General features: G+C 37.2%; 1 protein-coding gene across 8 annotated transcripts; it reads right to left on the bottom strand.

The window, feature by feature from the left end:
• Positions 1-906: 906 nt before the first annotated feature.
• On the bottom strand, positions 907-26,966 carry ZBTB1 (zinc finger and BTB domain containing 1). Of its 8 annotated transcripts, none has more exons than XM_081289999.1 (3): positions 25,941-26,964; positions 9,116-11,031; positions 907-3,787 (listed from the first exon to the last, which is right to left on the bottom strand). In XM_081289999.1, the coding sequence occupies exons 2-3, from the start codon at positions 11,011-11,013 to the stop codon at positions 3,784-3,786; spliced, it is 1,902 nt and encodes a 633-aa protein (XP_081146125.1). In that variant the 5' UTR covers positions 11,014-11,031; positions 25,941-26,964; the 3' UTR covers positions 907-3,783. The 8 variants fall into 8 exon arrangements, with proteins under 8 accessions (XP_081146125.1, XP_081146124.1, XP_081146119.1 ...); XM_081289998.1 differs by having other exon boundaries at positions 907-1,640; XM_081289993.1 differs by lacking the exon at positions 907-3,787 and adding an exon at positions 19,049-19,178 and having other exon boundaries at positions 5,555-11,031; positions 25,941-26,966.
• Positions 26,967-26,981: the final 15 nt, after the last annotated feature.

Below are 26,981 nucleotides of genomic sequence, written 5' to 3'. Positions count from 1 at the left end.
TAGAAGGCATTTATACCATTTATAATGATTATAATCCATGACACTTGTAGTTAATACAGTCAAAATTTAAGCCATTTTTCTTTAGTAAATCTAATTCAATAAAAATTTAGTTGATCAAATTACTTGTTGTCATTTTCATATTGATCTGGCACCTTTAATTATTGGTAATATTCTTTTATCTTTTGTTTTCTGTTTATTTTTAGAAGCCTGCAGTTGTTTCTTTGTGTTCCCAAGAGATGAATAGTAGTGTTTTTTAGACTCTAAAACTTCTGTAGACTTATTTATGTCTCTTGAAACATTTTCATGTTTGATCTCATTAATGGAGTTCTTTTCTCCCTTCTCCCATCTATTCCTACTATCCCATTATAATAAATTCTTTCTGATTTTCAGCTAGTCTAATTATTATAATAGATATTCAGTTACCTCCTACTTTGCAGCTAAGGTTTTTAAGTGACTTAATCCCTGCATATATACTCTTAAGTATATTTTTAAAGTTAGATCTCTTTGTGCAATTTCTTACAATATTTGAATAAACATAAAAATAAGACAGCACTTCTAAAAATATATAACATCTTGGTATTGCACTAAAAACAATAAAGATCTGGTTACATAATTAATCAAAGGTAACAGTATAGTATATTCACAATAAGGAAATAATATGGCCATAAGTCATGTGGTTAAGAATGTGTATGTATGTGTATATTGCAATGCATTTGTATCCAGGTTAAAATCTCAAGTATTTCTGCATGAAAGTTTTTTTTTTTAAATGTTAAATGTTAATCATCATTTCACTCAATACTTTGTTGAATTTTATTTTGAATTTTGAAGTTGAAGAGCAGGGCACTGTACATTAATATTGAGAATATTTAACAGAAATTAATTCTACCTTATTAGATTATATTGCTAAATTCTACCACTATTGGGATTATACTACTCCACTCTTCGAGTTAACAGACTTAAAGAGGAGAGTATATTAATAAATAACCTTGTATGTGCCTGGTAAGCACAGAAAGGAAGGCAAGTGTTACAGTGAGTAATAACTAGATTGTCTTGTTATAATATTGGCCTTACATTTCCTTCTCTGTACTCCTGTCTTTTTACTTAACACTTAAACTACATATTTTTCAGTGAATTTTTAAAAACTGCCTAACTACATTTCTTAATATATAAGCTATGATTCTGGTTATTTTAAGTTTAGAATTATATGTGTTCTTTAGAGATATGTGATTATCTCTTTGTTTTATATTTACAGTAGTCTACAAAGCCCTTTTATTTTAGAAGGGACCACTGAAGATAATTAGCATATAAAGTTTCATTTTAGTGCAGCTTTAACCACTGATGTCATAAGAATTTTACAGTAACTTTAGCATATTTTTCACAACTACTAGGAAAGTCACCATGAATCAATTTTGTTATAACAAAGTGATTCCAAAGTGATCTTTATTTTCTTGGATCTTTGCAACTGGAACTTTTGGGGCTGATGAAGTTTGTCAGGAAGACAGAAAAGATGGTGCCACTTCAGATCTGATATTCCTGGGTCTGCACTTAAAGATTATCTGTTGAAGATTGATTCTTCCCCATGTCCTCTCCAAATTCAGATCTGTCACTTCTCCAGAGGTTTAGAAGGCCCTATTTCACCACTGCCACACAGAAAAAGACAAAACTCAAGAAAAAAAACATTACAAGTTGACTGTCTACAAGATACAACATATTTTTAGGTCAGAATTTCTTAGCTTTTGGCACCAGGCCAGCACACTGTTAAAAAGAACAAAGAATAGGAAAAAAAGAATAGTTTCTAGAATTTAAATTTACCCAATTACTTCTTGAATATAACTCATTGCATCTTTCAAATATTATTATTACTAATACAATTCTGCTATATTTATTTAGCAGAATTTTATTTTTGTCTTGCATGTATGGTCTGAACTAAATGGTTGGGCACAAAAACGTAACATAAAAAAGGAGGTCAGACAAATAGAAGAGTAGGAAGGAAGAAGACACATTTTTCCTTCAAATAAAAAGTTTTACAATGTATTTTTTAATGACAAATTTCTGATTGAAACAAATTTAAAAATTCATGTTCCTTTCCCTCTCTTCAGCCATGAAGCTAACATTGCCTTCCTCAAATATTGTTATATATTCTGCAAATGAAAGGAAGTACATACATACACAGAGAAAGAAGTTTTCCTTCAAATTCCTAGGCATATAACTGTCTTAACCAGCCCCAGTGATTCTGGGTAGAATTATATTTTTGCCTAGAATTATAATGCCTTGTATAATTGTAACTCCATAATTAAAAAATAAATTGTCCCTTAAAATGATTTTTTTCCATATTAGGGAACATAAACATTTGAAAGGTGATTTTCATTATCAGGGTGCTTAGAATTGTTTCATCAGAAATTGAGCTGAGCCTATTCAACTGCTATAAACTATTGGTTTTAAGTAGAATATAAACATTAACACGTTTGAAATAAAGGATAAACCAGGCTTTATAGCCTGAATGCTTGTCTGTTCCTTTCTCAGGTAAGTAGAGTATTATACAAATTTTCTCACAAAATTATTATTATTCCTGGCTGAAATGAAATCATGTTTTTTAAAAATTTGTCATTCTTTGACTCAGAGCTATTGTATGATTTCTTACTTAGTACAATGATTAGTACATTGAATATTCAATTCAGAGCCAAGTAATCTTTATATCACCTTTTTTTGGTCAGTTCATTGAGTAGGCTATTAAGATATTATAATAGTTTCCTGCCCCCTAGTGATCTGTGTGGATTCTGATAGAACAATTTAGTCACTATTGAATGACCTCAATGATTTGGTTCTCCTAAATACATTAAGGGAATAGCTTAAGTAGGATTTAAACTTAATGCTGAATTCTACTAAGTGTATGTACATAAATATGTAAGCAATATTACATTGGTTCACAACTAGCTTGAATTTACAAGCTGTTATTTAGTTTATATTTACTAATTGTCAGTTACAGACACAAACATTCTAAACCCTTGTCTTTTTGCCTCTTGCCTTTCATATAAACTTATAAGTAGTTAACTTTCATCTGTTTTTTGAGACTACACCCATGTTACCAAATGATATGTCCTTGAATTTGACAGCAATGAAAAGCAGGCCACTTAAATGATTATATAGACATTCACAGAATCATCTGCAATTCAATCTTCTCATTTGAAAAAAATGTTTTAACAGATAAGTCATTCTAGTAGTAGCATGGAAACTATTGTATAGAAATCAGGTAGTAGATACAGAAGTTAGAATCAGATTGGAGGGGTTCTTTCACTTAAATGTTTAAATTTGCTGCTAGGTTAGGGTGGTTATGCAAGCTGTCATTTCCTGAGATTATTTTTCCTCTTATTTATAAGACTATGTAAGTTCATCTAAAATCTATGCTTTCATAAGTTGAATTATACACTCTGGAATAACCAACTTTTGTTTCTTCTTTTCTTTTTTGGCTGTGCTGGGGATTGAACTCAGGGCCTCAAGCAAGCTAGGCAGGGGCTATACCTCTAAGCCATATCTGCAGCCCTCCAATTTTTGTTTTTAAGCAAACTTTGATTGCTTTATAAATCTTAGCAATCACAATACAGTAATGGGAGAGTTTTTTTTCATATTTTTATTGGTGCATTACAATTGTACATAATAGTGGGATTCATTGTTACATATTTGTATATGCACACAATATAATTTGGTAAATTTCATCCCTCAGTATCTCCCTTTTCAGGGGTGTTCAGTTTTTTGATCAAAGAAATGATGACTTTCTTATCCACATCATCTGTTAAGGCAAAAAGAGGAAACTGGTTATTCTGTCATTCTGCTTTTTCTTGGGAGCATTTGTTTTCAAATGAGTTCTTAACTCATCAGTGTCAAAACAAATAAAAGGAAATGGAGATTGATGGAAGAGATTAAAACAAAGGACAGCAATAGAGAAAATAAAGGGGGGGGAGTCACAGACATAGAAATGTAGAAGTTGAATTCAAAGTAATTTTTAATTGATTTCTACCACAGGCCCCCACAAATGGCTGACATACCACTAAATGTTTCAAGTTTTAATGAAAGAAAATCAAAACATATCAGCATTTAATATTTATTTCTAAAACATCATTCTGAATGACTCATTCAAATAAAATTTTGTTTTCCATTCTCATATTTTCACATTACTCAGAATGTTCATTAGGTACCATTACTAGCCCCCTTACCAGGCATTGCAGATGAGATGAACAAGGAGCACAGCCTCACAGGACCTTTATCACATGAGCCTGAAAAGGCCCATCTTTGTACTTCTTGATAGGTGGAGCAAGTAGCTTAGTGGTTAAGTATAGTTATGTAGGCAAAGTTGGGTCTAGATTCAAACTCCAGGTCTAATACAGTTTCTATGTGATTTTAGGAAACAGCCCTTCTGGACCTGGGTCCCCTATCTAGAAAATTAGTATGATACTTACCTCAAAAGACTGTGAGGCTTAATTAAAATTATGTATGTAAAGCATTTGAGTATATAGCCCTAAATAAATAGCTACTGGGATTATTGAGAACCCTATTATGAATGGATAATGGATTTCCAAATCTGTGATGTAGCTTCAAGTTCTAAACACCAAATATAACTCCACTTGCTTGAGTTTCCTACCATCCAACCTATCACCCTCAGACATTAAGGATATAGGGAGAATCTTACAAGGATATGTTTTCCCACAGCTTTTTGGTGCTCTGCAATGCTAGAAGTTGTTGATGCTAGGATGCCTTCAGAGCACTAGCATTTTATCCCTGGGAAGCATTAGTTACAACGGAGAAGGGGATGGTGAGGAAAGTTGACTGATCAAAACAGATTAATGGAAAAAAAAATTTCAATTTTAATTCATGATAAAACTCAGTTAAATTAGATATACCAAATTTCTTTATTCTTAACTATGTATGCACAGACATATCCAGGTTTTTTTCTGTTGGTACTTATTTAGCTTTTTGTTAATGACAAGTTTTATACTTAAATATTAACAACTGTTACACTGGTTCTTTGGCAGATTTTCCAGAGATGCATTAAGTAGGAAAAGTTTCGTAGTGATATAGAGGATTGAGTATCGTGTTACCAGTGAGAAGTTGCCAGCTATCACCAGCCTCTTCCCATTGTTTAGAATATAAAAGTATCTCAAGTATTCAGGCATAGCCTTGATATGTTCATCACTCTTATTCAGTTAGGCAGCCTATAATTATTTTAATCTGATCAATTTATTTTAATCTCTATTCATCTCACCTATAATTTTCAAATGTTTTATTTACTTCAATTTTTATATCCTATTCATATTTTTTTGCTTTTAATTACAGTACAACATCTTTCTTGCCCATTATTTTTCCTTTTAATTAGTGTCAGCTTTAGCAAACACCATCCTTATTTTAATTCTTATTATTGTAACTAGCCCCTCTGGAAGATTTTTTTCTAATTTAATTTTTGTCCATAGTCAAACTGTTAATTACTTTGTAGTAATTAAACATTTGCCAAATACCACTTACTCATATGGCTCGTTTCTCTGAATATTTTTACTTTAATAATATGGGAAATTAAGACAAACTTCTGAATCCTAATCTACTATGGCCTTGGCTATGTTTTATTAATCTCTGGGTGTGAGGGTCTTATTTACTAAAAAGTTATAGAACATCCAAATTGCACTGTAATTAGTGGCAAGTTTGTTAAAAGCTGATTATTCCTCCAGGATTTCTTGTTTTTTAGAAAAAATAGGCCTGGGGATGTAGCTTAGTGTTAGAGCACTTGCCTACATGTCTTGCAAGGCACTGGTTTTGATCACTAGCACCACAAAATAAAAAATTTAGTCTGGGATTGCTCATTATACATAAAGAAATCCAAAAAACTAGCCAGGCACAGTGGTGCATGTCTGTTATCCCAGCTACTCAGGAGGCTGAGGCAGTAGGATGACAAGTTCAAAGTCTGCCTGGGCAACTTGGTGAGACCCTGCTTCAAAATAATTACAAAGGGCTGGGTATATAGCTCAGTGGTAAAATGCCCCTGGGTTTAATCCCAGTATGGAAGAAAAAAATGAATCCAAGAATTGGTAGTGGTAAGAACAAAAGGTCTTTTCAAACAAAATGGTGTCAGGATGAAACGGGAAGATCCTACTCCATCTATCTAGATTTTCCTTTTTTTAAAATTTGGAGCTTAAAGACGTGTGTTTTATGAACAGCAGACAACTTCCAGTCTTCATTCTCTTCACAGCAACAGGAGAGCAAGAAGCAATAGCAAAGGAGTTAGAGCTCTTTAGCTCCATGCTAACAGAGGATGGAGGTAAAAGGAAGTTGAGTCTGGCTAAGGTGTTGGGCATTTTTCATTTCCCCTAACTTTGTTTTATTTTGATATGGGATTGAACCCAGGGGTGCTCTACTGAACTACATCCCCAGTGCTTTTTATTTATTTTGAGACAGGGTCTCACTAAGTTGCTAAACTGCCGAGGTTGGCCTCAAATTCGCATCCTCTTGCCTCAGCCTCCCAAGTGACCAGGACTATAGGCATGTGTCACTGTGCAGAGCTTCCCTTAATTTTAAAAGCCACGGAGCCTTTGAATGAACTGTTTGATAAGGAAAATTATACTTTCCATTTGGAGAAGCCTGTACTACCTTGTAGCTAATTCCAAAACAAGTGTGTCCTGTGACATATGAAACAAGAAGAAAACATCATGAGGTGTGACTTTGTGAAACTATAAACATCTCAGTCATGTAAAATTAAGATAATGTTTATATATTTGGTTGCTAATTGTTGGCTATTAGCACATGGCAAAGTACAAAATCACACAACCCCTCCCCAATGGAATAAATAATCCTTTCTTCAAAGAGGTAGTATTTAGAAAAAAGCCCCCCCCACCCGCCACCCCAATAGTGGGGAAAGCCATTTCAACAAAAATTTTGATGAGGGTAGAAAAAAGTGACCCTGAAGATCATGTTCACTAAGAGATCATGTAGTTAGGAAATTTGGTTTATTTTATCTCTTTACACTACTTTCTGAGAGCTTTTGGTTATCAGGTTCCTAACAGTAATATATACATGCATCTTATATTTCATTTTAAGTTGCATTTCCAATTTAAGTATTTGATAAACAACTAAATCTAAGACTAAGAGGAACTCATTTTTCCTGCATTCTCTGTTAACTGTGTGGCTTTAAAAAAAATATTCTTGATTTCTTGTTTTATCTTCTTGTGCCTCTCTACTTCACATTAATTCTGCCCTGGCTCCTGTGCTATTCCTAACCTCAACAATTTGAACATATCCCTGTAAGTCTCTGTACTCACACTGCTCTAATACTTTCAACTAAATCTTTACTAGCCAATATATCTCTCAATTCTCTTGGCAACTTGTTCTTTTATGTAAACTGTACAAAAATTACTTATTTAAAAATCTGATGTGAAGAAAAAGCAATGCCATTAAACTATTGCTCATAATCACAAAATTATATTTTAAATATAGGAGAGTTAACTAAAATCCTTTTAATTATAAGAAGGGTATTATGTTACAAGTAATTCACATTAATAGGCATTCTATTCAGTAGATGTGTTTATTGGTGGGTCAGGTTTGCCAGTGTTTTAATTCACATGTAAATGATGTAGACCCTTGGTCAATAACAACTAACAAACTACTTTAATTGAAAATGATAAACTATTTCCATTTATATGCTGATTATTTTATAATCTTCAAATTTTGTATCCTTTACAGAAAATAATAATAAAGCATGGTGATAAACTGCAATTTGCCACGACACACTTTCTCCAAATCTTAGTATAAAACACAACACATTTTTTGTGCACTCTACTTTTATAGAACAACCAGATTTATAATTGATTTATTTTATTAGATTTATCAATATACATGGCAACTTTCTTGAATCTCAAAGTTCCAAAAGTATGTAATTTTAAATCATATTTTCCTTTAGATGTCATACTTCTAGAGCGCTATTAAAGTCTATTTATAAACAAAAATAATTGGTAAACTAACACACTTTAGAAAATCAAGAATATTTTAAATTAAAAATATTTTTAATGAATACAAGATGTCTTTTTAATTAACTATCATAGTTAAATTTAATATCATAAAACAAAATGGCTTATCCCCACAAGTTTCACAAGTGAGGGAAAGCCATTGGGATTTACACTTAATATAAGTTTTTAATGTGATTATTAAATGATAATATTTTATCAGTTATAGGAAATGTTCATTTATAGGAATTTCCTCAGGTCCATCAATCTTTTTAGGCCAAGTTTGAGCCCATGTCAACCTTAAAGGTTAGATTCAGTGCACCTAACTTGCCTAATAAGCTTGTCAATTTAAGAATATGAATTTCATTGATAATAAGGGAGAATAAACAGTAGCTAACCCACTGTTCAACTGGGAAAAGAAGAAAGAAAAAGAAAAAATGCTAACAGTGAAATAGGGCAGTTTGAAATAAATACTTTCTAAAATTTAAACAGGAATGGCCAATTATATTGGGTTTTAAATTTCACACGATAACCTTAAAAAAAAAAACCACATAAAAATAGTGAAGTCATCACCTTATTGATAAAAAAAACTAAAGTTTAATAGTTATTGAAGGGGTAACAGCCACTTATCGTCTACATGTAAAAGTAATTTTAATCCAAGCTAAGAAAACTAGAAACAAAGAATGCTATTAGAAACAACAAAAAATGATAAAAACATTTTAACGCCTAAAATGTAGAAACTTAATATCCTAAACAAAAATATTAAAGATAAAAGGGACTTGAATTTTTTAAAACAATTCATCTTATAAAATCAATTTCTAAATAGCTCATATCCTTTTTGCTTTGGTGTTTTGTCTGCTATCAACTAGACATTAGTACAGTAGAAAATCACTTAGGTTCTTTTCAAATGCTTGGCATTATAATGTGATCTCATATCTTTCCTCAAATTAAATTTTGCTCCACATATTCCACATGTATACAGATGAACATCCATGTGCTGCTCCAATTGTTCATTATTTGGGAATATCTGAAAGCAGACCTGGCATATAGTCTCACCAGCAGATAAATGAGAAATCATATGCCGTACATGGTCATGTTTTCTGAAGTTTCCTTGATCACAAATGGAACAGACATACCTGGCCATGCCTTTGTGCATATCATTGTGCAGACGCAACTGACGTTCTCTTAAAAACTGCTTTCCACATGTCTGACAAACAAACTGTTTTTCCTTAGTATGAACAGTATAGTGTTCTCTTAAATGACACCGCTGATAAAATCCTTTTCCACACAGATTACAGAAATGCTTTCGCCTGTGATCTCTTTCATTTTCTTCCATGATGGCACTCTTAAACATATCTTGGTCTAGGCAGCTAGACATATGTTCAACCACTAGATTTTCAGTTTCAAAACGCTGGCCACAGTTAGGACATCGAAAAGGACAGGCAGAATGCTTAAATAACTGCTTTTTTTGGATACTGTTTAACTGGTAATGACTGTCCCTAAAATCATCCAACATTTCAACAAACATATCTCTTATTTCAGACTGCTCATCAGGATTTTCTTCCATGTCCATTTTCTCCTCAGTATTTCCTAACCCATTCATTGTCAGATCTTGGGGTTCTCCACATCTTTGGGCATGTTCCTGAAGTTGTCTACCCTTGACAAGGATTTGTCCACATTTACCACATGCACAGATATTTTCAATGTGTTTGGCTAGGTAATGAGATGACAGGTCCTCCTCAGTTATTGTGAGTCCACACAGCTCACAAGATGCATTTTCAGTATCCTCTCGAACTGGACTGCTGTTGTTAGGGGGTCTCATATTTTCTAAACCAACTCTTTCATCAGCATTTATTGACATCCGAGGTTTTAGAGTTTTCCTACCACTTTTTTTAATGCTGACGTCTTCTTCAACATAGTATCTATAAAATGGCTCTTCGGGTTCATCTTCTAATTCATCGTTGTCAGTGGATTCGTTACAGTCTTTATCATTAACTTTAATAATGTTAAAATCTTTCAGCTCATCTGTAGGAATATCTTCTGGTTCCATCTTGATAATGATTCTTTTCCTCTCAGCAGCTCTGCTTTTTTCTTCAGTGGCTATTTCAGACTCCACTGTGCTACTTTTCCTGTTTCCAGTGGTTGAAGCTGAATCATCAGGAGCCTGGCTTGTGTCTCCTCTGTATTTGTCGGTCTGTGCAGAAAATGTTTTAGAAGAATCCTTTTCACCAAATTCAGCTTTGATGTTACTGTCTTTTTCGTCTCTAATATCTACTATTCGGTGGTAAGATCTTGTGTTTTGGTATGAATGTCTGTTAGTACAGGTCAACACATGCTCATCTAATAATTTTTCACAACTAAAGCCAAATCCACAGCTGTCACAGGTAAAACTCCGTCCAAAGCGTCGTGATACACGTTCTTTTGGAGCAGATAATTTGGACACAGAACTTTTTTTACATACATCAAATAGTGGTTCAGGAAAATTACCTAATTGTAAAGATTCTTCATCAGGCTCTCTATTATGTGGTGTATTTACTGTTGAACTTGGCTCTGCACACCACCTATTGGCTTCACTTCCATTTCTAGCCACAGTGTCTTCATACATTCGTACTCCAAATATCATTTTGCTGTTCTGTTTGCTGGAAGCAGAAGATGAACATTTTGAACTAGAACAATCTGCATCCTGTATATCTTCTAAGCAGTCAGGAACATTATACAGCTGTAGGTAGTTCATTGCCACTTTAAACTGCTCAAAACTGGAGGGAGCTGTCATAATTTTTCCTAAATACATAAATTGCAAAATGAGATCAAAACACTCAGCACTAATTTTCATATTGCTGAGATTCAGTTGTGCAGTACTATGTTGATGGTTCATGAAAAACATTCTAAAATAGGAGCTGCAGGCAGCTAGAACGGCTTTGTGGGCTTGAAAGTAAATGTCATCAATTGCAATACAACAGTCACAGAGAAAACCCCATTCTCTTTGGTTGTTTAGCTGCTGAAGAACGTAGCTGCTGTGGCTGGGTTTTGCCATCTTCTATTAATTAGAGACCTATGTAAAACAAAAATATTAAGTCAGATGATATAAGAAAAGCATTAAAATAATTTTTACCATTATATCAGACTTGTCTGACTGCTATTACATTCAAGGTATGAATAGATTTCCACCCTAATGTAGTAAAACCTGCTAATACATTATGAATAATTTTTTAAGTTTGAAAATGAAAACAGCCATTTATTCAGGTTTCCCACATTTAAAAAAGTCATCAAAAACAAAAACCTTAATTTTGGTTTCAGGAAAAATGTATACATTAAATATGAAAGGAAAAATGACATTCTTTTTCCCTTTACTTTTAAAATGCACTGGCTTTCAAAAACTGTATTTATGAAGATAACAGAAAAAAGTGGGAAAATTTTCAAGATTTAGAATGGAGTACTTGAAGGAAATGAACAACAAAAGAAATAAAAGATTAATCTGAACATCAGTAACTAGATTATTATTAAAAATTTCTTAGATGATTGACATTAAGGAACTATTGCTCATTTCTAAGTGTGATGAGGGTTTTTTGATTGTTAAAAATGAGTGTATGTGCATATATGATTATACAACCAGTGTAACTTTACATAATGTACAATCAGAAGAATGAAAAGTTATACTCCCTTTATGTATGACATATCAAATGCATTCTACTGTCATGTAAAACTAATTTAAAAAGATATGCTTTGCCATTATAGGACTTAGTATGATAAAAAAATATAACTCGCTGTTCTATTTTTAAAAAATTAAAAAGTACGCCTATATCTCAAGTATAATATAACTATTAAAAATCTTTATCTTTTATATATATGTATTGAAGTGTTTGTAGATGAAATGAGATATTCAAGATGAATGAAGTGGGTGAAGGGACTATATATGATACAAGATTGGCTATGTGTTGATACCTATTGAAGCTGGGAGAAAAGTAAAATTCTATTTTTGTATATTTTTGGTTTTGTTTTGGGTAGTAGGGATTGAACCAGGGGTGCTTTAACACTGACCTAAATCCCCAGGCCTAAATAAGATCCAATTTTAGCCTCAAATTTTAATCTGTATACATAAAGGTTCAGAATGTATCTGCTACTAAAAAAATTCCTACGCAATTTTACTGAACTTAAAAAGAACATTTAAACAAGCTGTTCAGAAAAATAAAATGTTCACTCTTCAGTCCCCAAACTCTTTGATCCCTGCTATAGTAATTAAGAGTATCTAAATTTACTTACTTTCTTCTTGCTTTTATCTGTTCCTCATAGATCAAATATGGATTACATACCCTTTCCCTCTACAGGCCTAAATTACATCTTCCTTCCTATTTCCCTGCCTAAAGCCAGAGTTCCATGGGTAGGGAACTCTGTGAGTTCTGTGGAACTCTGTGAGTGGGGATTACATATTTTCAGATTTGTTGTAAGCATACATGCATGGCATACTGAATACTTCCTATGTGTCAAACACATAGTTTTGCTTTTGTAGTGTGAAATGAAGGTGATGACATGTGATGGCTTCTTAAAATGGCAACCAGTGTGCCTTCTGGAAACCAGATCAGGTGTATCAAGTAGGTACAATATTTCAAACCACTGTAACTTGAAACTCTGTACCAAACCATGAGGACTCCTGTTTTCCATGGATCTAAATACAAAAGCAGTTTATGCCAAAGATGCTCATCAATGTGTTATTTATAATTTGGGTGCCTGATAAAAAGGGAATTTTTAGTGACTCCCTAGAGTCACTCTTAAAATTCACTGACTTTCGAAAATTGTATTTTTGAATGAAGACAACAGAAGTGAGAAATTTTTTTAGGATGGAGAATGAAGTAAACAAAGTACAAAATTCTATTACAATTAGAATCATATAAAACAAATCCAAACAATACAGTCTTATTCAAAAGGTTTAAAAAAAAAAAGTCTACAAAAATGTGGACCCAAGCTCACTTAAGTAGGGCGAGATTTCTAGTGTACAGTCATTTTTGTAGGATTCGGAGAGACCCTAAATGAAAACAAAGTAGAAGGATTGAAAAAAATTGCTTTCTAGTAATAAGAGTTGTTCAAAAATTAAACAAACCTGTTTGGAGGATAATAAGCACCCAAATTAAAGAAGAAGCAAAATGTTATTGAGGATATTACAGTGAAATGAGCACAAGCCTTGAATCAGTCAGACCTGGGTTCCAATCTAAGAGTTTTAAACTTGCTTTCCTAGTTCACCCTTAGTTTCAAGGTGGGGATAACACCTCAAATAACATTAAAATAAGCATTCACAGAGGTGTCGTATAAAATGTATAGTGCTTGGCAGGTAATCAGTTAATGGAAGTAACCGTAACTACTGTCACAGCAGTGGTAATGCTTACTTAAGCATCAGGAAGTAAGTCTAAGTAGATAATCTTCAAGTTTCCTTCTAAATAATACAGTCGATTAGAAAGCTATAAATCTATAACAACTTTCAGGCATTAAATAGTCCACACTTGAAATAAAGACAAAGAGTTCCAAGAACTCTTATCTGTATGAAAAGCAGTTTTATGGCCATTAATTCAAATTAATACAATTGCATGTAAGTCCAATTACATATGACATCTGAAGCTATAATCACTATTCAATCAAAGTAGTAAAAATACATTCTGTGTTAACATAAACACTGAAACAAATAATGGTACTTAATGGTATTTAATGTATATTTATTCATTCAAAAAAAATTTTTTTAAAGAGGAGAGAGAGAGAGAGAGAGAGAGAGAGAGAGAGAGAGAGAATTTTTTAATATTTATTATTTTTTAGTTCTCGGCGGACACAACATCTTTGTTGGTATGTGGTGCTGAGGATCGAACCCGGGCCGCACGCATGCCAGGCGAGCGCCCTACCGCTTGAGCCACATCCCCAGCCCCTCATTCAAAAATTTTACTGAATACCTTTGGTGGACCAGGCACTATTAAGTACTGAAATGAGCAATAGCATAGGCATTCCATAATCTCAAGGTTAGATCATTGAGGATTTTGATCATTGAGGATTTTTCTAAATTAGTGATTTCATTCAACATAAACTGAGTAAAGTTCCTACTCTATGGAAGAAGGCATCATGCTGTAGTAGAACACAAGGGCTCTGGGTTTAAATGGGTATGAATCCCTTGCCTCCATCTGTCTGTCTACATTCTCTCTCATCACAGAGGTGGAAGCTGAACAAGGGCTGTCTAATTTTTGGTGCTAACCAATTACTAGGCTGACCTACAGTTTAAGCAATGGTATTAAGCAATTGTCCAAGTTCTGGGTAAAACTGATCTTAGGTAGAATAACTTCTAATAGCTGTAATTTACATTGTACCAGCAACTGTATTCTTGTTCTCTCTCATTCAGAAAAGCTTTAAGAAGGCTTAATACATTAAAAAAAAAAAAGTAGGTATGGAGGATGAGGGATCTAATCCCTAAATCTCTTTTACATTACATTTTTTATAATGCATTCACTTTTTTTTGGGTGCTGGGAATTGAACTTAGGGGCTTCACACATGCTAGGTAAGCACTCTACCACTGAGCTACACATCCTTAGCCCAGTGCTTTTGCTTTTATTACAAAATAATTTCAGCTGAGTGCAGTGGTGCACAGCTATAATTTCAGTGACTCAGAAGACTGGGGGAGGAAGATCACAAGTTTGAAGCTGGCCTCAGCAACTCTGTGAGACCCTGTCTCAAAAATAAAAATGACTGGGGTTGTAGTTCAGTGGTAGAGTACCCCTGGATTCAATTATCAAAACAAATTTTAAAAAAAGCCACAAAAAATAATTTCACTTGAATTCCAAGTTTGATCTCTTTTCAATATTCTGACCCTCTTTAATGATGCTATTAAAAAAAAAAACTTAGTGAACTTTCTTATAGTAAAACCTATAGAAAGTTTCACATAAAAGTATTGCTTATATTTCAGTTGCTCCTGTTTTTATGACTGAAATCTGTGGTTGCTTTTGTTTGTGTTACTTAGCTGCATCACTGGAAAAACAAGTTTATCACAGCTAGAAGTCAAAGGCTGGGCTGACAGCAAAAGGACTTCATGTTTTTTGGATAAGGACTGCTCCCCTAAGGCTAGGATACCCAATGTGTAGTACTTCAGCAAGAATTTAAAAATTAAAAAATTATGCTGGATTTTTAAGATTTTGATTTGAAAAGCTTATTAGCTCCAGCTCATCTCAAATTCAAAAACAGCCAACACATTAAACATATTAAGTAATTTAGATAGTCACAGACATGTAGAGCTTAAAAAGATCTACTCCAAGTCCAAATTCTTATTTTATAAAAGAAGGTTAACAATCTAGGGCCACTAAACCATCTCTCTCAGGATATAGTTAGCTGTGGTGAAGTAAGTAGCAGGACTATAAAACAAGGACTCCAGTCTACCTAAATGGTACTAAACACTTCTTTGGAACTATGAGGCGTGGCCCTCTGCAAAGAACACTAACAAAGACTGGGCGTGGGGCTTAGAGTTTATTGGCTATGTGCTACTGCACAAGTGACCACCCCCATTCTGAACACTATTTGTAATGTGATTTTACCTGCATGTGTCCACTTAGTCTTATTCAACAGATGTGTTCCCTAAGATATACTATGTAAGCTGTTTCAGTAAATTTCTTATTGACACTAAGATTTCAAAAACACCCTCCATGGCTAAATCTCTTAAATTGGAAATAATAGTATTGCTGGATTACCTATTTGCAGATTTGTTTATAAGCAGACATCACAGTCAGCACACTGAGTACTTACTATGTGCCAGGCACATAACCTTTCTTTTTGCAATGTGAAATGAGGGTAATGACATCTTTGGCCCCATCACTGGATAAATGAAAAGGGTCTACAAAAAAGCATGTAAAGCAAATAAAGTAACTTAAAGTAATTTTGAAGTGTCTCCTTCTGTAAGGCAAATAATAATTCCAAATTGTGACACAGACTTGCATTACCACTGAGAAACTTAAGGATGATTTGCACAGCCTCAGGAAAGTCTGGAGGAGAGCCTAGCATCAGACTCCCAATTCAACACCCCATCTCTGCACCTATTACAGTTACCTCCAGATCTCAAAGGGTTATTTAAGTACAGGTTGAACATACCTAATCCCCAAATTCCAAATGTTTCAAAATCTAAAATTTTTAAAGTACTAACATGCCAATAAAAGTCATAAAAATATTCTACAATCCAGGAAAATTTTGTCTGAAAGCTGAAACAATTCTGGTTCCAAGCATTTCAGATAAGGGATACACAACTTGTATATACTTTACTCTCCTTTTATCTATTTCTGTGTCTTATAAGATCGAATGTATGTGTATGGATTTAATTAAGGACTGTAGATTACTTTTTTTAAAAATATTTTTTAGTTGTAGATGGATACAATACCTTTATTTATCTTTATGAGGTGCTGAGGATTGAACCCAGGGATCATACATGCTAGGTGAGTGCTCTACCACTGAGCCACAACCCCAGCCCAAGATTACCTTTTTTGAAAGCCTAAAATGTAATGAAAGGGTTCCCTCATGTTTTATAATTAGAGTATCAGAATGTATTGAACACCTACTGTGTTCCTAACACTGTATAAAGCATGGGGGTGCAGAAAGATGGTGTATAGCTGAGCTAATTATATATGAGGGATTAAATTTGAAACTAAAAAGCAATTTGAGAACAACTAAATGCTAACTAAATTATATTGACTAAAATACAGCAAGAGTTTAGAAGGAGAAAAGCATGAATTATACCAGAACAGTAGGCTTTAGGAAGGATGTAGGATTTGAGTGGAAACTTGACAAAGGGGTAAGTGGAGAAAAACAGAGAGCAAGGGAAAGACATTTCTGGTATTTGCATAGGTATGTATATAAATAGTTGGGGGGGGGGAACTATACAATAGTTTGAATGGAAAGGAAGGTAGATTTGCTTTATAAATGGAAGGTGAAGGATGTGAGGTGTGGTAAATGACAACTATAATACAATAATAATATGAATAGCTAATATTTGTTAAGCCTTACTATAATGTCAGGCTCTGCTCTAGGCAGATATTTGTGTGTGTGTATATCTCAACACATACTACATACACATACATAGGTTAAGAAAACTAGATTAAAAAAACAGAGGTTGCTATGGTTTGGATGTGATTTAAGTGTGTTCAAAAGTAGTGCACGTGCTAGAAGCCTTGTCAGACATGGTACTTTTTTTTTTTTTTTTTTTTTTTTTTTTGTGGTGGTGGTGTTGGGGATTGAGCCCGGGGCCTTGTGCCTGCAAGGCAAGCACTCTACCAACTGAGCTATAGCCCCAGCCCTAAGATGTGGTACCTCGTGGGAGGACATAAGATCACTGGTAGCACCACCCTTGGAAAGGATTAAGACCAGGTAGCTCCTAAGAGGGAGTTTGTTATAATGAAAGCAAATATGGGGGCTGGGGATGTGGCTCAAGCGGTAGCGTGCTCGCCTGGCATGCGTGCGGCCCGGGTTCGATCCTCAGCACCACATACCAACAAAGATGTTGTGTCCGCGGAGAACTAAAAAATAAATATTAAAAATTCTCTCTCTCTCTCTCACTCTCTCTTTAAAAAAAAAAAAAAAAAAGAAAGAAAGAAAGCAAATATGCCCCTTTATTTTATCCTTACCTTCCCTGCCCATCCTGAGTTATTGTAACAGGTTACTTAATGTGCTCCTCAAATATATCCTTCACTCCCAACATATGATCTAGCCAAGAGGTGACTTTACCAGAGCCGGTGCTATGCTCTTAGGATCTTTGGCATTCAAATTGTGAGCTAAATAAACTTTTCTTTGTAAGTAACCCAGTCTTAGTTATTTTATTATGGTAATGAAAAACTGACCAAGACAGAGGCATATAGTATCACATGTATGCCATAAAGAGAGAACTTCTTTGGATTAGAGCACAAGCAATATAACTCTCCAATCTAAGATCACAACCTTAGAGATTTTGCCACCTAAAAGAATATCGCATCAGCAAAAGTTTTTTTCTTTGAATACCATTTTCCAGGGTATACAGTTCAATCTCTGAAACTGATTAAATTCTTTAGGTTTTCTCCTTGAAACTTCTGAGAATAACCAGTTGTAGAGGGTCCTAAAGATAAAAGGTTTTACTTTAAGCCATTTAAATGATTAGAAAAATTTATTAGAAAAATTATTAGAAAAACTTATTCACTATTTAGACCAAACATTCTGGCTGGTTATTAAATTCCAAATTCAGTACTCAGTACAGGAAGTTCTGAAATTATAATTGGGTTATGTTCCAAAACTTATTTTTAAGTTATTTGGAACCTAAAACACATATTCCCATAGAAACAATGCTATAAATGGTAGCTTGGTTTCATGTTCACACCCTCAAGTCTTTTAAAAACACAACTCAGCTTTACATTAATGCTAACAATGCTGAAGTATTACTTGTATCGTTAGCACTGACAGAGACCCAAGGAACAGTCTGGTTCAGTAATGCCTACTATTCTGAACCCTCAAGGACAGGGCCGAAGCTTAACAGCCTGGGTGTTCCTGTGTCTAGCACACTCTTCTCACATAGTTGGCACTTAGTATAGCTTGTTAAATGAAGGAATTTTTTTAAAAGCCCAGGAAGCACACCCTACTAGATTTGAATACCAGCTCTACAACTTATGTAGGTATGAGGAAACTTTTTTTATCTCTCTAGTTCTACTTTTCTCAACTATAAAATTGGCATAATTAATACTCATCAAAGAACTCTTATAAAAACTAGAGATGGCAAATGTTTTTTGCCTTTTCAATCCAAGCATAATCCAATTTTTAAAAATTATTAATGTCATCATTGCACATTTTATAAAATTTTATGAAATGACAGGTTCAATCTACTATTCTACAGGCCCACAAAGCAAACCAAGTGATATGCTCACAGCCATTTGTAGGTTTAGTGGTTGTCAGGATAACCCTGGTCTCTTCAGTCCTGGTCTAGAGTTCTTCGCTACTCTAACTGCAGCTCCACACACAGCACCACCTGACTATGTTCTCTACATCAATTATGTTTTGCTGAGGTGCAGGAGCTGGTGAAATTTGCAAAGTTTGTTTATACCTACACCTGCTTTTGGAGATGGTGGTTTGTTGGTTGGTTTGCTGGTATTTTTCTGTCCCCTTGTCAAGCCAACAGCTGTTACTTCTAAAAGGTATGCTGACCTCCTTCTGTTCACCATTTCAGTCTCTTATAGGCTGTGAAACAAGACAAAAACTCATTGAAACTCAATTTATAATAAATTAATTTTCTGTGAGAACCTAGGGAAGGGCTCTAGGAGTAAGATATAAGTTTTCAATCCCTAACTGGGTCTAGTGGTCCATGCCTGTAATCCTAGTGGCTCAGGAGGCTGAGGCAGGAGGATCACAAATTCAAAGTGAGCCTCACCAATTTAGCGAGGCCCTAAGCAACTTAGTGAGATCCTTTCTCAAAATTTAAAAATGGCTGGGGATGTGGCTCATTGGTTAAGCACCCCTAGGTTTAATCCCTAGCACCCCCCCCACACACACATACAAATTTCAATTTCTGTATTTTGTTGATAGGCACTCAAATTGCCTTCTTCTGCTTCATGACAGGGATTAGGTAAGATTGCCAACCAAATAACTTATGAAATACCTTTGTAGTTCAACCGAATTACAGGTCTAGGAAATCAATTCAACCCAAAGGCAGAGGACACAGTGGCTTCTAAAATAGTCTCTTTCCTCCAGGAGTAAAGTATTTAATCCAGGCAGTTTCTACACTTTCATCCTTCATCTTGAAGTGGCAGCATAACATATTTTGACCACCAGAGGGCACTGCATAAACAGTTGGCTTTTCTCCGCTAAAAGTGGTTTTACCAGGAAGTCCCTTTTTGCACATGGCATTTGTATTCACTCTTAGGGTTCATTTTGTAGGATTCCTACCCATTCCAAAGTACTCACTTTATGCACTCAGACTTTGTCTGAGGCCCACCTAAAATTGCTCCTCCCCCTGCATTCTGTTTCAGTTGCCACCACTGTGCACCCCCAGGCTACTTACAAATTACCTGGAACTTCTGGCAATCAATTTGCCAAGTCTTGCCAATTTTCCCACTCAGTATTTCTCAAATATGCCCTTTATTTTACCCATACCTTCCCTGCCCTTGCGAGGCCTCTATTATCAATCCTGAGTTATTGTAATGGGTTCCTTAATGTGCTCCTCAAATACATCCTTCACTCTCAGATGATTCACAAATAAAATTAGACCTTGCCATTCTCCTGCTCTAGGTGCCCCCTCACATATCCCCAGGCCATATAACTCCTTGGCAAGGCATACAAGACCCTCTGTGCCCACCCATCTGTGGCTGCTTCCTAATTCAAACTTCAAAATTCAAGCAATAGAGTACTGCTTGTAGTCAGGCATCCTTAATATACAGGACTTCATGTCTTACCTCCGGTTTTACTGAGGCTGATTGATTCTGCTGTATGACCCTCCCACATATTAGGGGTTACTACCTCCTCCTAAAAGCATTTTATAACTTCCTCTCCCATTTTTAACTGTGTATTATCACCTTATCTTGCACTTTACATTTTAATAATTAGAATAGCAATATATATAGTGGGCATTAAAGTACTGATTAACCAGATGGCCTGAGATCGGCCACTTATTAGGTGTGACCTTGAGTAGGCTGCTTACCCAATTTGTGCCTCTTTCTTCAACTGTGAAGGGATGGTAGCTTTTAGAGTTACCATAGGCATGTCAGTCACAAAGTGCTAAATAGGAACTGGCTACAATTACATATGTATTGGTATGCCTCAGTAGATTGTGAGCAACTTGAAGGCAAGGACTTTGGCTTATTCCTTTACGTGGAACACAACTATTCAGTGAACAGTTACTGAATGAAGAACCAGTAAGGTAGATCTCAGCAATGATGGCAGGGATTACCAGTTTCCTTCTTTTAGGAAATCTTACACATTCAACACTTTTCAACTCTGTGGCCCCAGTGTTTTTTGTTTGTGCATAATTCTTTTTTAAAAAAAAACATTTATTTTTCAGTCATAGGTGGATACAATACCTTTATTTTAGTTTTATGTGGTGCTGAGGATCAAACCCAATGCCTCACACATGCTAGGCAAGCGCTCCACCTCTGAGCCACAATCCCAGCCACTTGTTTGTGCATAATTCTAACCATACTCCTAATTAAAATTCAACAAAATGAAGCTGAAAATAGTGGCACACCACTCTAATCCCAGCTACTTGGAGGCAGGAGGATCACCAGTTCAAGGCCAGCCTCAGCAACTTAGTGAGACCTTCTCTCAAAATACACAAGACCTAGAGATCTAATTCTTGTTCTTTATGAATCATTTGAGAGTAAAGGATGACCCTGTCTCAAAAAATAAAGAGGGGTAGGGATACAGCTCAGTAATAGAGGACCCCAGAATTCAGTCCCCAGGATGGTGGGGCAGGAAATTCAATGAAATGAAACCAATAAAGATTAGCATAAAAGTTAAGAAGCTTAGGAGCTGGAGTAGCTAGAGTGCTAGAGCTCAGTGCTAGAGTGCTCACCTGGCATGTGTGAGGCCCAGGCTTCAATCCTCAACAATGCATATAAGTAAATAAAAGATCCACTGACGACTAAAAACTATTAAAAAAAAAAGTTAAGAAGCTTAAACTTAACTCCATTTTAAGTCATAAATCTATTTAAGATTTTCCTTCATCCCAAATCACCTAACACCGTGAAAGCATTCCTACCTTCACACCATTGCTTAGAATCTTTTCCATGTCCAGCTCACATTCTCTGGGGAGTTCTTTCTGATCCCAGGAAGAGGCAGACCACTCTCTTTTATGCTTCCCAAACTCTGTATACATACAACCATAGGGTGGCCAAAAATTTATCTTCTAAACTGGATGCTACATCTATCACTGCGCTTAAGGTAGGTATTATAATTATTTAGTTCCTCTGCTTTATTGTAAGGTTTAGAACACTGTCTTAGTCATTACTGTAACCTCTAAGCCTCCAGTTGCCTGACATTTAGTTGATATTTGATGGTTTTTAGATGAATAATTGTTGAAGTAGGTTAAGTTTTATTTTGCTTACCAACTTTTTGCTTTGTCACATGGCTGACAATTTACAGATCATTTTTCATGCATTATACAACTAATTCTCACAACTACCCAAAATAGGGTTTTTACAAAAAATATTTTTTAGTTGTAGATGGACACATACCTCTATTTTACTTATTTATTTTTAATTAATTAATTAATTATTTGATAGTTGGACAGCATGCCTTTGTTTATTTTTATGTTGTGGTGCTGAGGATTGAACCTAGTATCCCATACATGCTAGGTAAGAACTCTACCACTGAGCTACAGCCCCTACTTATTTATTTTTATGTGGTGCTGAGGATCAAACCCAGTGCCTCACACATGCCAGCCAAACGCTCTACCACTGAGTTACAACCCCAGCCCCCAAGATAGGTATTTTTATTACCCTCATTTTGTGAATGAAGAAACAAGTCCTGTGGTTGATTTACCCCAAACTGCTTGTCTTGTAAGTAAAAGTTCTAAGTTACAGTTTCTGTAAGCCAACCAACACTTTCTGGACATAACTATCAACCACACTGCTCTTTTGGAACATTCTAAGCTTCCCAGAATCTCCCCCCCACTTTTTTTTTTTTTTTTTTACAAATCTAAAAGTTCGCATCATTCTCATACTGCTCCATCTTACAGGCAGGCAGAATGCCCTGCCTTTTCCCTAACCAGATTCTTGCTGCCCACTATAGAATGTCCTCCCCAAACACTAGAATTTTAAAGTGGGGATGGACCTTCTTCAGTTATTTCTAAAAAAGAAAAAAAAATACATCTATCTTACATACACAACAGAAAATTTCGGCAACTATTTCTTTAATTTTCACATTTTATTTTAAAACAGTTATAAATTCAAAGACAAAGTAGTGTTTACAAAACAAAACATGTTCCCAATACCCTCAAATAACTGATATGAACGATCTTGGGTCTTTGTTTTCAGAACAACTTCTTCATAGGTTATTCTTCAATACACCAGGCTAAGGAGTGATTCTGTACTTTGACTAATACAGTTAATGTAAAAATAACTATATATGCCAAAATGTAAGTTCATTACAAGTCTCTACCTTAAATATATGCCAAGATGCCAATTATTAGTAGCACTCAGGTTTGAGTCCCATCCACCCTTCCCCAATGGGTCCTTCTCATGCCATACCTGAAAACAGACTACTAACTTCTCCCTCTTTCTTCTCATTTCCTTTCCGTAACATTCAAAATTCAATCTCTGGATACTGATCAGGAGGAACCTCCATCATCCACATCAGCACAGGGATACATTGGGAGTGGTCTTTATCCCAATTACACCCACTCATACCCAACTATAAATAAGGAAACTTTCTACATGTGAGGGGTTTGTCTTGTTTTAATGCATTTGGCTTGGATAAAACAATCCATCAGAGACTAGATAAAATTCAAAAAAAAAAAAAGTGTGAGAACCCACCCACCAAGGTACACTTCAGGAGAACAAAGCGAAGACAGCAACTCTGATAAGTCTAAACTCTCATGTTTGCTACTTGATCATAGAATTTAAAATCAGCTCAATTCAAAACACTCCCTTTTTCCCTACCTGGCAATTCTCACCAACTCAAGCAGTGAACAGAGAACATGAGCCCAAGAATCATGACAGGCCATCCCTAGGCAGGGTAAGGCACATGCAGCAGCACAGCTGTGATCAAATGTTGCCTTCTTTCCTTTTTAAAACAAGGAATTGACTGTTCCTGGTGATTATCTCTGAGGAGTGGGAGTCAGAATGACTTTCATTTCTGTATTTTATGTATTTCAGCATAGATCGAATGTTTACAAAGAGTATGTATTTTATAATTTTAAAAAAGTATTTCCATTTTGAGGAAAAAATAGACATGAATAACACTTGACTTGGTTCACATTAGAATATAAGAAAAATTACAAAGCAATCTATCATAAAAGGTACTGGCACAAGAAGAAAATATCAAGAGAAAACATAAAGTAAAAAGCTAAGGAAAAATTTCTGAATTTCTGTCCCAAATGGTTTCTTCCCCTTTGGGCCAGAAGGTCAACAGTGAAGACTTAATGTCTTTCCTGGCCAGAGAAGGACAGGCCTGAAAGCAGGCACTTCTCTTCTCCTGCACATTTAAAGAGAGAAATGGTGCTGCAAAGAACATGGAGACACTTTGAAAAAGGTCCACTATCTTCCCCATAGCCTGGCAAAAGAGGAGAATGAGGAAGCAGTACAAAAATAAGCAGTGTTAAAGTGAAATCAAAACACAAGGTCAATAGCAAATGGCTGTGACTGTGCTCATGCCCTGCTAAGGTCCTGGTTAAAACATGGTTTCTCTTCTCTGACAATGATGCACACTAGCCTCCTCACCCCCTCAAAAAAAAAAAAAAAAAAAAAAAAAAAAAACCACCTAAAGAGTACGCCATCATGTTAGAGGTGTTAAGAAATAGACTGCGTGGCCTGAGTTACTGAATAGCAGGAAAATTTGGTCTTAATGAAGAAATCCTGCTATAAAAATCAGTGTGTTAACTGAAGGCTTCCTGTAGATTTTCTGTTTATTAACCTTTGGAGAAAAGCATTTCACCTCCACTATGCTTCAGTTTCTTCTGTGTAAGAGGAGGACGCCCCATCTGGCTCTCAAAGCCATTCAGTTTTACTGAGACTTAGATACTTAGCAAGTGATTCAAAATAAAAGATTTAATTCTGAGCAAATGATGGCTTGCCATTAGTCAGGTTCATCTTCCTATATCTACAAATCTCCCGTTTCTCCAGATCATGTCCAATTTTACCAATAAGATTCCACAGAATCTAATTTCTTCGTTTCAAAGCAAATCATGAGTGCTTTGAAGTTATCATATTGCAACCTTCAACAAATTTGCCTTAGAGTGCCTCGACCTTCACTCAAGAAATTGATTCTAAGTTGCCTCAAAAAGCCTCGGACCGCTCCTTTGGGTTCGAGTATCAATGGGAAAATTGTTCCCGTCGTAATACGGTATGAAAATACACTTTGGCCAACGCAGAATCTGCGTGTACCTGAAACTGCATGTACGCTGAAACTCGACTTAGGAACATTATCACGACATACAAATGCCTTAAAGCACCGAAAACAACGACTTTTATCAACCTCTTCCAGACGCGCCCAACTAGGAAAACGTCTTGTCAACCGTTCAGATCATGTGGACGCGTTGCTTAGGTGGAAAGGGAGACAGAGCGGAGCGCAGCTCAGTCAGACCCATGCCTACACACTCCAGTGGCAACAACTCCGGATCTACAGCCAACAACACATTCACCGAAACTAACCGAACTTCTAGTAAGCGGCCACCACTGGAGGCGAAAGCACTTTCTTCCCAAGAAACAGATCTTTCCCACTGAAAATTCCCGATACCCAGACCTACCACTTTTTACTGAACAAAAAAGCGTGTGTGCCGGCGAGAGCGGGTGGGAAGGCGCGTAGGAGAATTTGCAAGGCTCTTTTGCCTCCTCCCTCGGAGCGCGCCCAAGTCTGCGGCCTCGGGCTCCGGGACACTTCCCCTCCCACCCGCCGAGGAGCCGCAGCTGTAAGTTGAGAGAAGCGGGCCCTGGGCCCGTCAATCAACCGGGTCCTCCCGCCTCCCGTCTACACCTCCCCTCCCCCCCCTTAAAAAAAATAAAATAAAGGCAGAGAAAGAAAGGGAAAAGATGATAACTATTTGGTAACTACTCTCCACCCGGGCTTCGCCTCCCACCCAGGGAGGCCGCACGCTCGGGACCTGGAGCGCCGACATAGAGCAGGCGGCCCAGCAGTCGCCGGTCTCCAGTTCCTCCCAGCGCCTCCGCCTTGCTCCGGCTTCCCGCACGGGTCGGCGCCCTTCTGGCCCCGCACTCCGCCAGGCCCGCGGCCCGCCGCCCTCAGGCCCGGGCCAAAGTTGCGCAAATAGCCCCACAACTGGCAAATACTCACCCGCCGCAGCAGGAACCCGGGCTGCGGAGATTTTAGGTAGTTTAAGGCAAATCAGCCGCGGGAAAGGCGGGCGGAGGCGAAGGGGCCGCGAGCTGCAGTGGCGGCGGCGCGCTGAGCTCGGGCTGGGCTGCGCGGAGAGACTCTGGCTCTGCCAGGGACTGTGCTGCAACAAAGGACTTCCGCTGCCGCACAGCCGCGCCTGCCGCACCGCACTGAGCCGGCCCCGCTTACGCGGCGACTCCGGGTCTGCCCACCAGTTCGCTGCGGCGTCCGCCAGCCTTCCCCTCCCTCTCGCCCGCCCACCCACTCCGCCGCTGGCTGCTAGGGGCACCCGCGGTCGCCTGTTTGTTGCAACAAGTTTCTGCGTCGGGCTCCGAGGAGGCTGGCACAACCCGCACCGCGGGGGCCGTCGTGGCGGCGGCTTGACCACCCCTCTCGCCCCTCTCCCAAGGGTAGGCTTGGGACCTCCTTCTGTTTGCACAGCTGGATGGGACTGGGTTCCTCCCGACTCCCCAAGGGCAGGATGATGCTTTACCACTCGTCCCAGATGTTAGACCCCCGCCCAGCAGGGCCCAGCTGCTGGGCCCTCTCCCTCGCGGTATGCCCGGGGCGTTCTGGGGGGCGCCGGTACCCTCGCCCCATCCTGTCCGCGGCTCATCCGCTCTGGGACGCCCATTCCCCGCGTTCCCCGCACCCTGCCTTCGTTGGGCCTGTCCGCCTCTGGCCTTGAGTCACTTCCCTCGCCATGCTCCACCCCGTCCAGACCGCCTCGCCTCCCAGGCTCCCACGGCTCGGCCTGGCTGGCCCCGCGCCCTCACCCGCCGAACACGCGGGCACATCTTCTCCGCCCCCACCCCAACCTCAGAACTGCGGGGGTGCCCGTGCTTTTGCACACCCTGGGGAAAGTCCCCAGGTCACGCGGTTGTATGTGGGGAGCCTGTGACGCTCAGGCTTAGCCCCACGCTTCCGCTAACAGAGTCAGGACTGAGGACCGTGGCGGCGCCCAGAGCGCGGGCCGACCCCCGTCTGGCCACTTAGGCG

Source organism: Spermophilus citellus (assembly GCF_964194105.1).
Source record: "Spermophilus citellus genome assembly, chromosome: 4".
NCBI lineage: Eukaryota > Metazoa > Chordata > Mammalia > Rodentia > Sciuridae > Spermophilus > Spermophilus citellus.
Note: the sequence above shows the minus strand (reverse complement) of the source record. Positions and strands in the feature narration are given on the sequence as shown.

Coding starts and splice junctions, on each gene's coding strand:
- ZBTB1 (XM_081289993.1), bottom strand. CDS start 11,013: ATGGCAAAACCCAGCCACAGCAGCTACGTTCTTCAGCAGCTAAACAAC.